The sequence below is a fragment of the Tinamus guttatus genome, unplaced genomic scaffold (genome assembly GCF_059628265.1).
Source record: "Tinamus guttatus ecotype Peru unplaced genomic scaffold, ASM5962826v1 Tinamus_guttatus_pri_ptg000472l, whole genome shotgun sequence".
NCBI classification, from domain to species: Eukaryota; Metazoa; Chordata; class Aves; order Tinamiformes; family Tinamidae; genus Tinamus; species Tinamus guttatus.
The window spans coordinates 1,220,146-1,233,262 of record NW_028289006.1 but is presented as its reverse complement, the minus strand read 5'-3'; the positions used below and the strand labels follow the sequence as shown (position 1 = coordinate 1,233,262).

The 13,117-nt window shown below is 49.2% G+C and overlaps 1 protein-coding gene across 3 annotated transcripts in view; it reads left to right on the top strand.

Moving 5' to 3' along the window:
* The window catches only part of TCF20 (transcription factor 20), a 62,049-nt gene extending 49,802 nt beyond the window's left edge, over positions 1–12,247 (top strand). The window contains exons 4-6 of one of the 3 annotated variants that reach the window (XM_010213443.2): positions 5,137–5,186; positions 8,259–8,353; positions 11,840–12,247. In XM_010213443.2, the coding sequence (XP_010211745.2) occupies positions 5,137–5,186; positions 8,259–8,309 (101 nt within the window). In that variant the 3' untranslated portion in view covers positions 8,310–8,353; positions 11,840–12,247. Of the gene's footprint in view, positions 1–5,136; positions 5,187–8,225; positions 8,354–11,839 lie in introns of all 3 variants that reach the window. The other 2 variants (XM_010213440.2, XM_010213444.2) reach the window with 2 other exon arrangements.
* Positions 12,248–13,117: the final 870 nt, after the last annotated feature.

Below are 13,117 nucleotides of genomic sequence, written 5' to 3'. Positions count from 1 at the left end.
TTTTCCTCTCCGAGCTTCTTAATCCAGTTCAGTTCTCCTAACCCAAATCCTTGTCCACTTAGCCCTGCACGCTTAGCTGAGGGCTAATAGGTCACACTCTCCTGTGCCTGATCCCACTAGTTCTTAGTCTCCAGTCTTCTGGCAGAGTCAGCTCTGATTCAGTCTTGGCCTCCTTCTACTGGCTCTCTCCCAGCACAGCTGCTCCCGTTTACTTTCCTCGGGCTTGGCATCAGTCTCCCATCTTACTCCGCAGCACTGTGTGCATCTGATCCTATTCATCCTTGTTCTCCTGCTCCTAACTTCCACTAGCTGTAGCTTCCTCATCCTTCTGCCCTTAGCTCTTTTTCCAGTCCCAGATTGGCTTTCTCAGTGACCTTCTGGGCTGCTTTCTGGACCAAAACTTTTTGCCGTTTTCAGATGGTCACCTCCTTTATTCAGGCTGCCTAAGCTTTAAAAGTGTCCTCTTACAACCTCCCTACATTGGGTGCCTGATTCTGAGACCAGAGGTTCATTTACAGGAAAGACCTGCTCATCCCCAAGCAAATCCATACTTGGTGGAATCTTCACAGCATCTAGGTAATAAAATATATGAAACCTCTCCTAGGACATGCAAATTCAGACGCTCTTGTCTCCTGACAAAGGGCTACTTTGCTTTGGCGTTCAGCTGGCAAGGATATGCATCAGCTACAGTTCAGATTCCTGCCACAGATCAAAGAATGGTGCAGTTATTTTTTTCCGAAAAAAAAAAAAAAATGCTAGGATGTGTAACGCAGACAAAATAACTTTTCCAAGAAAGAGTCCTAAGGAAATGATTAGGCTGCTTTAGCTGAGGTCTTCAACCAAAACAAATAAAAAACCTCAGCTTGAAATAGATTCTCAGCATTTAAAATTTCTGCCTGGTATCCTGACAGAGAAAGACATTGTTTGCAATTTTTTGTTATCGGTGGGAATAATCAAGCTATAACCCCTCTTATAATAAATCTATATAAAAGAAATACGCTATATGCAATAGCATTTCATTTTCAATTTATGGCTGAGTAGAAAACCTAAGCTTCCTTGAGAAGCAGATCAGCATTCTCTCTTCTTTCTTCTGCCTGCTACCTGCCTATAAACCCAGTAATACTGTCGTATTTCTCAACTTCCTCGAGCTCTCTAAGACTGTGATTTGAAGCTAGCTGCCCTGTGATGAAGGATGGTACTACCTTGCTTTGCTGAGGAATCTGGGATTCCTCCCAATTCCTCCTGGGTCTCAAGAAGCTGGTGCTGACATTTACAAGAGCGCTCAGGCTTGTGGACGATGGATCACTCTGCATCTGCAAAACAAGAAAACTCTTCTCAGAGTGGTCGATGAGGAGCACTTAGCATTTAACAGAGTTGCTGTCATGTCCCTGGAAGTGGCCGTGCCCTAGCTGAGATCCGTGTCCGTGTCTCGCTGTGTTCCTGGGCAGTTGCGCTGGGAACTGAAGTGCCTTGTTCCTGCAGCATTGCTGTGGGTTACGAGCTAGTCCCCTTTTCGTTACTGTGCCCCGTCTGAGAGGCTTTAAATCCTGGGTGAAGGACTGGAGAGTGCAGTGTCTCAAAATTCCTTCAGTTACTTGCAGTTATGTCTTCATATTGTTTCTTAGGGACAGATTTGGCTTATATCCAACAGAAAAAGATTTAGAACTAGTTTTGTGGTAACTCTTTTCTTTTTTTTTAAATATAGAAGTCCTGAGTGGTTTAGCTCCATACATAATAAAACTAGGAAACAAGAACAGGGCGGGGGAAAAATGTTGCTTTTCCTCAGGATTTTGGAAGGCTGCAGGGCTTGCGCAGCCACCCGGCCAACCCTGCCTGACTGCCCGCAGTGGCGGCTGAGGGCCGGCCGCCTAAGCCTGCTCTGCGCTGCGGCCTGCTCTGCGCTGCGGCCTGCTCCCTGCTCCAACACCGCAGCTTGCTTTGCACTGCGGCCTGCTCTGCGCTGCGGCCTGCTCCCTGCTCCGACACCGCAGCCTGCTCTGCGCTGCAGCCTGCTCTGCGCTGCGGCCTGCTCCCTGCTCCGACACCGCAGCCTGCTCTGCGCTGCGGCCTGCTCTGCGCTGCGGCCTGCTCCCTGCTCCGACACTGCGGCCTGCTCTGCGCTGCGGCCTGCTCCCTGCTCCAACACCGCAGCCTGCTCTGCGCTGCAGCCTGCTCCCTGCTCCAACACCGCGGCCTGCTCTGCACTGCGGCCTGCTCCCTGCTCCGACACCACGGCCTGCTCTGCGCTGCGGCCTGCTCTGCGCTGCGGCCTGCTCCCTGCTCCGACACTGCGGCCTGCTCTGCGCTGCAGTCTGCTCCCTGCTTCGACACCGCGGCCTGCTCTGCGGCCTGCTCTGCGCTCCCACACTATGGTCTGCTCCGCGCTCTGGCGTCTCAGCCTGCTCCGCACTGCGGCCTGCTCCACGCTCCGGCGCCATGGCCCACTCCGCACTCCGGCACTGGGCACCGGCATGGCCGGGTGGCTGCTGTGTGAGGCATGTGCCTTCCTAAGCTGCTCGATTGTGCCTAGCGCCACTTCCATACATCCTAACGCAATCGGCCTTTTAATCTCCGTTCGCCAAAGGAAGCTCTGTCAGTTTCGGGTCTGCTTCTGCGCAAGAGAGCTGAACTCCTCGTAGCCATTTGCATAAAAATCAAAACTACTATTGCCACCTAAATCATCTTTATATGGAAATGACTACGGTTAACATTGTGTGTGTATGGCTTTCATCTGCCCAAGTTTATGAAGAGACTCTGATGTCTCAAGATAACTAGTCGTAGGGACATCTCCATGGAAACAAGATCTTTGTTTTCTGAGATTTTTGTATCTGCTCCTGCTGCCTGTTCCTCCCCACCTGGAGTCAGATCCTGATTGTCAAAGCACAGTCCTCCCCACAGCATCCCTTGTAGGAAGTATCACAAACAAAAGATTTCTGACTGCGAATTAGGAAAAAAATATGAGCAAAACACAATGAATTTTAGAGAACAGAAGTCTGTGTCTCCATGAGTGTTGCTGAAGACAAGAAGAACACAGAGGGCGAGACAAAGTGTGAAGCTTATAGAAGAGTAACTGCTTCTGTTAAAAATGTTTTCTCCGACTGCTTTATGCAGAAAATCTGTACAAACAAGGATGAGTCTCCGTTCTTTTTCCCCTTTTGCCATGCTGAGCTGATTGTAGCTGTGTGTCTGATGACTTTGGGGTGAATTTTCATCTGTGATATAAAATGTTTGGAATTGCCAACTGAAATCCAATGCAACTTGGTAATGATGAACAACTTGTGCCTTCTTATTGGTATTTAGTCAGTTCTGTACAGTGAGCTGGTGTTTTCTTATCTCAGTCACATAGTAGTCTCTTAAATCCTAATAGAAACAAAAAGAAATTAGCATTAGTTGGATCTGTTATTGGTGTTTGCAGCAAAAATCCCAAACTTAGTAAGAAATTGAGCTCCATGCCCAGATGAATCATGAGGCACAAATTGAGCTCCATACCCAGATAAATCATGAGGCACAAAGTGCCTGAGAGCTTTTCCTGGTGTTTGTGTCATCTCCCTTTTTGATGGACTAGATGGAGAATTCATTGACCACCACTGTGTTATTTCCAAGGAAGAAAGGAAGAAAAAAATCATCCTGTTCTACTCCGCTGTGTATATTTTTGACCATTGCTGTATTGCACAGTGATAATTCATGGCATGGTCTAAAAGTAGAGTTCCTGCCTTTGTAATGAGACAATATTTTATTTATTTTACGTCTTGTGCTAGTGCTGCATTTGAAATCGTTATCCATGGCAGGATTAAGGGTTTTTCTCCTCTTTGCTAAAACCTCTCAAGTTTCTTAGCCTATTGCATGCTGCTTGCCTTTGATTGGGGGCAGAGGCATTGATGTTGAAGCATAAGCATTTCATAGCGGAGGGATGCGCTGCCAAAGCTTGGGTGTCTAGAAAGCTTTTCCCTCAAGCTTTAGTTGCAGCCTCCTGCTGTCTGCTAAACTCTTCCAGCAGATTGAAACAGCAGGTAGCGCTGGTTATGCTACATACTTAAGAGTGTTTTAAATTAGCACATTTTATTTACCATTGTGCTGCTTTACTTGCCAGCTCTCTGGTAGGTTGAAGAGGAGAGGGGGTCATAAACACCTTGTTGAGCTCTCCCCGTGCTGGCAGCGCTGCAGGCGTGTGGCTGGGTCGCTCCGCCGGTTTTACGTGGCCGTCTCAGAAGTTGGGGCGAGCGCGGCCGAGGGTGCCCGGCCATGGCAGCTGGATTCTCCGGGGAGAGCCGTGCTCTCTGTGACTTGCCCATGAAGGGGAAATGCGGGGTGCGTGGAAGCCCCGCGGGCAGGCGGGGAGCTGGCGGTGTTGCTGCTGTGGACACAGCTCTGAAGGGTGGGAGCTGCTGCCTCCTTCAAGAAGGAGCCTGAGGGGGAGGGCAGCAGGGCAGAAACATTCACACCGTCGCTTAAGAAACGCCCTTCAAGCTGCAGCTTGAAATTCATTCCCAACGCTTCTGTGCAGGTGCCCCAGCTTCCACAGTAGGTTCAAGTCACTAGTTAAACTATTTCTGAGATCACAGAAGCTCCACAACATACAAATCATGGAAGCAGATCCAAGAGCAGGCGCAAGCGACCTGACTACCAGGCACAGTGTCAAAGTGTAAACTAATCACCAGGATTTGGGGTCGCAGATAACCTGCCATAGACACCCATGCCCACAGCCCTTCTGCCCCGATGTTGGCTGGCCCTGGGGTAAGGCTGGAAGGCAACGGTTTTCGCATGAAGTAGGGATCATCCGTTGAGAGCGAATGGATGTGTCTGGCCTTCCTTGTGCTGCAGCAGCAAAGGCTGGAATTGCTGAAGGGGGCTGGGCTGCAGGATTTGGAGGCTTGTGATTCCTGCTCTGCACAGAGGATGGGGGAGACCAGGGAATGTTTGGACTCATCTTGGTAATCCAGGCAACATTGTCACCAGGGCTGTGTGCTGATTTTATTTGCTAAGCTTTGGGAGTGGGAGGGGTGAATTTGCTAATAATTCCTGTAAGAGATCTTTGAAAAATACATGCCTGAGAGGCAAGATTAACACATGTGATGTATTATTCAGAGTCTTCGTTTTATTAAAAAAGTAATAAATTGCTGTCTTCTCTTCCTCTAGATTGTTTACTAAATGAAGAGAATTTCTCAGTGAGGTGCCCCAAGCACAAGGTAAGAACTCTGCTCTGCATTAGGCCTGTTCATTGCTGCCCTCTTCTGAGGTCTCAATTTGTTCTAATAATTTTACACGTGGATAACATCTGTAGTCAGAGATGCTTTTAGATGCATTCTTCTGTGATGTATTCTTGTGGTGCATTCTGGGGGCAGACATCTACTTCAGAAGAGTATAGAGAACTTAAGAAGATAGATGAAGCTTTTGCTATATCTGTTTAGTTGTTCTTCAGATCCTTGATGACTCTCACAAAACCCAAGTTTCATTTCCTGTCTTTTGTGATAGAATCAGTACCCTGCTCCCTGCTTCTGTTCAAGTGTTACATTGAAGCTCTCGTGGTTTTTCTTTTTCCTTGGGATTACTGAGGATGCAAGAAGGAAAGAAAATGTCTCGTGGAAATGTTTCAGCTGGTTTCAGAAAGAAGAACCTATCAAAAACGGGAGCCCTTGTCCTAGTTTAGTGGTAGTAAGTAGACTGAGCCCCACTGCTCAGCCTGTGCTTCGCCTGTTTAGTTGTTCTGTAGAACTTTGCCTGTTCTTCGGAAAGAGGAGAGTCATTTCCTGCCGTGGGTGACAGGCTTGGCGCGCTGCTGCTGCCGGGGCGCTCGCTGCTCCCGAACAGCCGAGCGGCTCCGGAGGTCGCGCTGCCGCGGTGCGTGGAGCTGGACCGCTGCACCCCTACGGAAGGAGGAGATGGGCAGGCAGTGCCTGCGGTCCTGTGCCGCATCCGTGTCGTACTGAGCTCGGAGCGTCTCCCCCAGCACATAAAGGAGGATGCAGCTCCGCGGAGGCTGTGGAGACCAGTCCAGCCTGGGGCTTTGAATACTCAGAAGTATCCAGAAAAAATGGCAGTTCTTGCGGCTGGTCGGATACACCATGAATTGTGTGAGAGCGCGGATGGCGCCTGTTAGGAAGATGGTAACGGGGAGGAATCCTGTTGCTCGCACGGATTAGTCTGCGGTTAGCCCTTGTCTGCAGATCTCGTTCGTCCCTGCCTTGGGATGCGAGTGACATCTGGTGGCCTGCTCCCTTCACAGGCCCTGCTCCATGTGTCCTTCGGAAACACGCGGGTCGCCTCTCACATTGCTTTCTGGATGGTCTGCCACAGTTTGGTGTATTCATACACACACGGTAAAGTAGAGGGGTGGTATTTTTTTCGTGTTGGATATGTTCATTCTAGTCATACTGGAAAACTATGGGAACATTCAGTCTACAATTCAGACCTGGCCTACTTTTTCATCATATAAAAGACAGTAACCTGTTCTGTACAGCTGTGGAAATGATGCTGGGGATGCACAGCAAGCTTAAATTGCTGCATTAATGCTCTGTGAAGATCTCACCACATACTGGAAGGAACGAGCTCTCCTTGCAGAGGGATGCAACTACAGAAGTGCCATCCTCTACCCAGCTCTGGTTACTTGCCTAAAGAGGAAGACTATATCTATGAGGGCTGATTTATTTATCTTGTCCACTGCCAAGAAGTGCCAAAGAGAAACAGTTTAAAAGCTTTTCAGAGCTGGCTTGGGTCACCGCTGCTGTGTGTTTCTACCTGCTGTGATCAGGCCCAAATGGCAAAAGGAAACACAACTGTTTTATGGCAAGAATTCACACTACTGTCGAAGATACTTAAAGGGATGCACTGATGTCTGAAGTAATCCTGGGGGGAGTGAGGGAAAGAGTGATTTGATAAAAGTACATTGTGAGGCAATAGGAGCTGTGAATTTTATTCAAAACTAAGCACAGCGTTGCAGGAAAAAGTGGAAATTCGACATTAACAGCTTCTTTTTGATACTGAAGTTTGTTGCTTTTCACCTAGTAAAGACATGAATCATTTGTTTGAAGTCATGCAGGGCTTTCTTGACTTGTTCGTGACTCTGCCCTTGCTCCACAGCTCACTGATCATTACTGGTTTTCCCCAGATTCTTCAGCAGGGCAAAAAGTGCCTTCCCCTTGCTCTTTCCCTTGTAGTATCTGGAAAGGGGAGTTCCAGCTAGTTGCTAGGCTGGAGTAGAAGGGGTGAAAACCGCCACTTTAGAAACTTTCTGAATGGAAAACAAATGACAGGAAGATTTTTGCAAGAGATGAATGCGAGTGATTGAGAGGGAAGGAGACTTTCGATCAGACTGTTTAAAGCTCTCCTTGCAGGTAGCATCAGTTCGGCATTAGTAGCTAATTAGTAGCTGTCTGATATTTGGCTCCTCAGTTCTTCATTAATGGGTGGAAGAGCTGACTTTTTGTAAATCCACTGACACTTAGGAAGTCCCCCAATACAGTTCCCTCTTACCTTTTTTAGCTTGTGCCTCGTATCAGTAAATATCATCATAATAAGTGGCTCCTGGAGAGCAAAGGGGCTCCTTGCCTCATTAACTCTGCTTAACTCTTCAGGCATAAGCAAACCAAGTCCAGAGGGACCAGTCCTGCCTTTCACTCCTCTCCCAGTGGGCTTTCCCTTTTCCGTCTGTCGGCACTGATGCTCCAACCATCCATGTCCTGAATGTGCTACTTTTGCAGAAAAGCAGCTCATATCATTGGAAAACGCTGTCAGAAAACTCACAGCCTTTGGAGACGGGTAGCTCTGCTCCCTGCTGCAGCCCGGGCTGCGTGTGGGTGCCCCCTGCCCGGGCTGCGGCTGAGAGGGAGAGGCAGAGGCGCGCAAAGGAGTGGGGTATGCGTACATAATATATATATACACACACATATATAGAGAGAGGGAGCACATATATAGGGGGTGGGAAACACCACCTAGGGCCTAGGTTGTCTTAAGCCAAGTATAGGTCAGCTAGGGGATGTTTCTAAGAGTTTGTGCTGGAGCTCTGTAATAAATTCTGTCTTCCTCGTATTTCCATATCCCAAACTCTTTACTTTTGCAAAATGACCTGCTTTTGTCACAGGGAAAGCTCTGTCTGAAAACGTGCGTCTGGTTCTAATACTGACTTTTCTTTCTCTCTCTCGCTGTGTGTGTGCTTCTCTTTCCCTCCCCCTGTCTTCCTATTCTCCCTCATTTCTTTTCCCTCTTCCTTTGGCTTGCCGGTTCGTCAGCCCCTCCTTCCCTGCTCTCTTCCCTCCTTGCAGAACAAGATGGTGAAAGGCAGCCTCAGCACAGAGCAGTCGGAGCGGGGGTGAGGGGGGCAGTGTGCTCCTGGGAATGGAAATATAAGCAAGCACAGGTGAGTTGGGGAGAGTCTCCAGTTTCCACCTGCCTTCTCCTGTGGCTTCTTACCTCCAATGCCCTTCGCTTCTCTGAGAGAACAAGGTGCTTTTGTGTACATGTAGAAAAGCTGTAATTACCTAGATCTCTTTTTTATTTTTTCCTGCTGCCAATCTGTTCAGGCTGGTGATTTCAGTTTCGCCTTTCCGCAGCGGTGCCGTCTGCTTAGTGGTAAGGGGCAGAGCTCGTTAGCTGCTCCAGCTGCCTGGTAACTCATTATACCAGTGCCAAGAGCCTCCCGAGGCCGCCGCCGTGCAGGCAGGGGGAAATAAATTAACCTTATGGGGAGCCCATGACGTTGCTTTCAGAGCAGCGCGTTGCTGTTTCGCACACAGACGGGGCTGAGAGGAGATGGGAGGTGAGAGCAGTGGCCACAAACTCCCGGATCCTGGTGCTGGCTTTAGTCTCTGCCTCCCCATCCCTGGCCGGCCGGCGGCAGCGGAGCGAGCAGGGCTGCCCAGAGCGGGCGAGCTGCTCTCGGGCCCCTGCGCCCCTTCCTGAGCACACAGGCCACCACGTGCTCTGGAATTGCACTGATCTGAAATTTTTTTTTTTTGGCCGCATTGGCCTATTATGTCATTTTCCTAAATCCGACTCGCTGCGTGGCAGGGTGAAAGCCTGGGCACAAGCAGGGAGCCGCACAGAGGAGAGAGCTAGTGCCCAGGAGCGGGAGGAGGGTGGGATTTCGTGGTGCTTAATTTCCCCCAAGTGCATTGCTGTTGGATGGCAACAGCGAGGTCTAAATGAAGCAAATATTTGGTTTCAGATCTGTTCCTATCAGCATCTTTTCCCATAAACTGCTGCCCACGTAAAATCTTTACTTATTTCACTGCTCAGCTGCATTTCTTATCCAATGTAGGTGCCTTTCTGTCTTTTTCTTGTGATTATGTAAGTTACCATGTGCTATGTAAGCTAAGTATAACAGCTTTCTTTCCTCTCCGCATTTCCTGTCTTCCTTTACCTTAAAATCTTTCTTACTTCTCCAGCTGAGTAACTATGAAGTGGTTCAGTGGTATTTTCTAAGGCAGGTGAGGGGTTTGCCAAAGAATCCTTTTTTTTTTTTTTGAGTTCTCTGGTTTTCAGTGTCTTCGCAGAAGACGGTCTCTGTGTTTGGTATAGATGCTTCATAGAGACGCTGCTGACTTGGCTAAGCTCTGCTGTGTCTGGGTTTTTTTTTTTCATTTTAACAACATTCTTTTTTATTTTAGAGGGTTATTTAAAAAGTTGGCATGCAAATAATATTAAACTTTAAAGTTCATTATTTGAGCAATTTTTTGCTTCCTTGGTAAAGGTCACTTGGATTCTTTCATTTAAGCTTTCCTCTTTTCCTTAAAGTGTAAATGGTCACATAATTCATGTTAAAATAGTCTCACAGATAGTGAGTCCATGAGATAATGTATCTTATAAATATGCTATACTAAAGAATATGAGTAATTTTTTGTCAGTGATGATTTTGGGGCGCATTTCTTTAGGGAGCTTTTAAACAGCAGGATGGCCCAGAGACTTTTTTGCAACTTTCCTTTCCGTGATATTTTCCAGCACTGGCTTCTTTTTTAAGCGTGTAGGGCATCAAAAGAATGTGTTGGCTTAAGGCCCTGCAAGCTCTGGGATCTCAGCACCATGTTTGTAGTGTGGCTGCTCTAGGCATCTCTTTGAGGCATCATCTCTTTCCAATTCCACTTTTACCTAAAGTTATTCTTACAAGGTCCTATTTAACCAAGCCCTTTTGAGGCTGACGCTTCCTAAAAGGTCAAGGTCTTCAACCTGACCTTGCATCCCAAAATAAAACTGTGGAAATCCAAAAGATGCAGCTCTTAAAAGGCAGCTTGCTGCAGTGCTGTGGTGAGGGGAGAGGGTCAGAGGAATTCTGTGGCCGTGCGGGTGCTCAGCAGCTCTCCTGCGCCCAGCTTGGTGTGGAGATGGAGGTGCAGGTGGCTGTTAGGTTGGGGGGCAGCGTTAGCCTTGGGTCGCTCCGAGGCCCCATAGGTTCAGCACAACCCTGCGCACTGGATCGTAGCCAAGCCAGTCCGTGTGTTGTGTCTCTGTTTGTTGCTTCTCTCTCCCCGAGCCAGCTGCCTCCAGAACTTTTGGATCCAACCCAGATCTGGAGGGCGACTGTGAGAGCGAGCCTGGTGCCCTGGCCGCCGTCCAGCAGCGGGAAGGCTCTGTGAGGAGCTGCTCTCCCCGCGGAGCCGCTGCCCGGTGCCTGGCCGCGCTCCAGGCTGCAGCCGCAGCGCCAGGGAGCCTCCCTGCCTCCCTCCCTCCCCAGCTGTAACCCCACGGCCCACCGTTTTCATACGTATTTAAGTACATGTATACACAAACTCGCCTCGTTCTTTCCTGTTAGGCAGGGTGTCCCCGCATGGGGACAGTCTTTGCAGCCAGAGATGCTGGGACGTTACCTGTTGCTGAGCTGCTGGTGAGCAGTGCGCTGGCTCCCGGGTCCTGCTTTGGGATCCTGGAGCTGTGAGCAGGGTGGTGTGCGCGTGGAGCGCGCGCCTCGTGTTCCCGACGGCTTCCCATGCGTGACGCTGGTGCTGGGCTCTCCCCTGCGCACAGGGGAGCTCATAGCACAGCACTGACCCAAGTTACGCTGAAGGGGTGATCGTACTGAAGAAGAAAATCAGTTCTGGGCCTCGCTTAGGTTATGGGATAAGGGAAGAAAGGAACGTATTAGTTCAGGCTTTGCTGTCGTGGCTGTACAGTTTAAGGATGAGTGTGGTGGCTTTAGGAAAACGAGGTTTTAACTCTGTCTGCAGGTTCTCTTTTGAGTTAGGTCCCCATGAACTTAGATGAACTCCCGGAATTATGTTTTTTTCTCCTTGGAGAATTTCTGGACATGGAGAAAGAGAATGCCAAGTAGTAGGACTTTCCAAGATTTGTCTTGAAAAACACAAATTTAGCCCCTCCGTGAACTGTTGCTATCACAAGGTGGCAATTGGAACAAAAAAGCAACAAAAATGCCTATTAATTGAACTGTAATTATTTTAACTATAGCTTTAGCTCTGTGAAATCCGGTCATTTCAGGAGTTTGGTTCCTGCTGTTGGAGTCTGATCATTTTGATACCAGTTGCGTTACCTGCTGCACGTTCACTGCAATCCCTGTCACTGGCTGCCTGGGGGCCTGTACGATGTTACCTGGCTCCAGCCTCCCCGGAGCGCAGGTCGTCCCCGCGGTGGAGCTCGCGGGCCCTGGCTCCTCACTGTGACGTGGTGACCGGGGAGCTCCCTTCCCGCTGCCGGCGCCGGCTCTCCGGGCGAGCGTCTCGCCCTCGTGCCGGGGCTCTGTCCCTCTGGCCTCGTCCTTGGCGGTTATGGGTCCTTTTCGCCCCATGGATCCGCTCTTGGGAGCTGCCCCCCGTTCCAAGCCCGCAGCAGCGGGCGGCGGAGCAGCCTTGGGCAGCGCGCGGAGGCGCCGCGTGACCGTTGCCGCTTTGTGTTGCAGGTGAGGCTGTTGAGATAGAGCGCGGAGGCCATTCCTGCCGAGCGGAGCCTCCGGCGCCCTCCGTGCAGCCCTGCCCCCCTCGACGTGCCTGCCGACGCCAGCACTTCCTTCATCACCCCGTACATCACACCCAGGACTGATGACATCGCCGGATCTGACCAAGGAGTCCGAACCAGCTGTTTCCATGGACACAATCTCCATAGTGACCGTGGGGAGGGGAGGGGGAAAAAAGAGGAAACAGGTGGGGGGAATTAAAGAGGGAGGGATAAATATATATATATATAAAGATCTATTTTTTAGTCTTGAAAGACTTTGTTTTAAATGAAAGGTGCGCTATCCCTTTTGATGCTTTTGATTAAAGATGACAAAACCCAGTTAATTTGAGAAATCTGTAGTTAAAGTAAATATAGAATCCAAAAGCAAAACAGGGCCCTTGGAGCCTCACATTTCGTTGGAAAGAGCAGTGTAGGAGTATTCCATGCTGGACTTGCCCCCCTTCCTCTTGCTTGCTTTCTGGCCACACTGAAGGAAGTTCGGGCACAAAAGGAAAACAGAATCATGCAAGTTGTGTGTCAAGTGGGAGGAAGGCAGGGACAGCTACAGGCGACGGGCTGCTTGTACCTAGCGTTATTGAGAGATGCTGTTTCCTAATAGCAGAAGCTTGAAAACCACCTAAATGCTCCTAGATCAGTCGCTCCCGAGAGGAGAGGTCCCGCTGCCTGCGCAGTCGCACGCCCAAACGCCGACCTTCCTCCCGCGCCGGGAGAGGAGCTCCTGCCCTCGGCGCAACCACGCGCGGCCCCAGAGCGCTCCCGAAGCTCCTTCGGTGTCGAAGGTGGCGGGAGGAGGGCACCGGGGCTCTCACCTGCCAGACCGGGGCTGGAAGAGGAGGTCTGAGTGCTGGTAGAATCAGTGTGTTTAAACTGTCCGGGAAAATACACTTACCCCGGCTTTGTTTTCTGTTTTACTTCTCCAAAGGAAGGAAGAGGGAATGTCACCTTAACCGGCTATTGTCTTTTTTTTTTTTTTTTTTTTTTTTTTGTAAATTGTGTAATTTTTAAACATTCGGGTTTAAGGAAAAACAAAAAAAATTGATTTTTTTTTCTTGTTAAGGCCTTAAGAAAGGGGTTAGTGCATCTTTCAGGGGTCACTCTGCCATGGGAATAAAATAGCTGTTTCACAAACAGTTTTATATAAAAAAGCTTAAAAAAACCAAAAAAACTAATAAACTTCATTTTAACCTTGTCTCCTTTTGTTTTGTGCGAACTCGATTTGTTT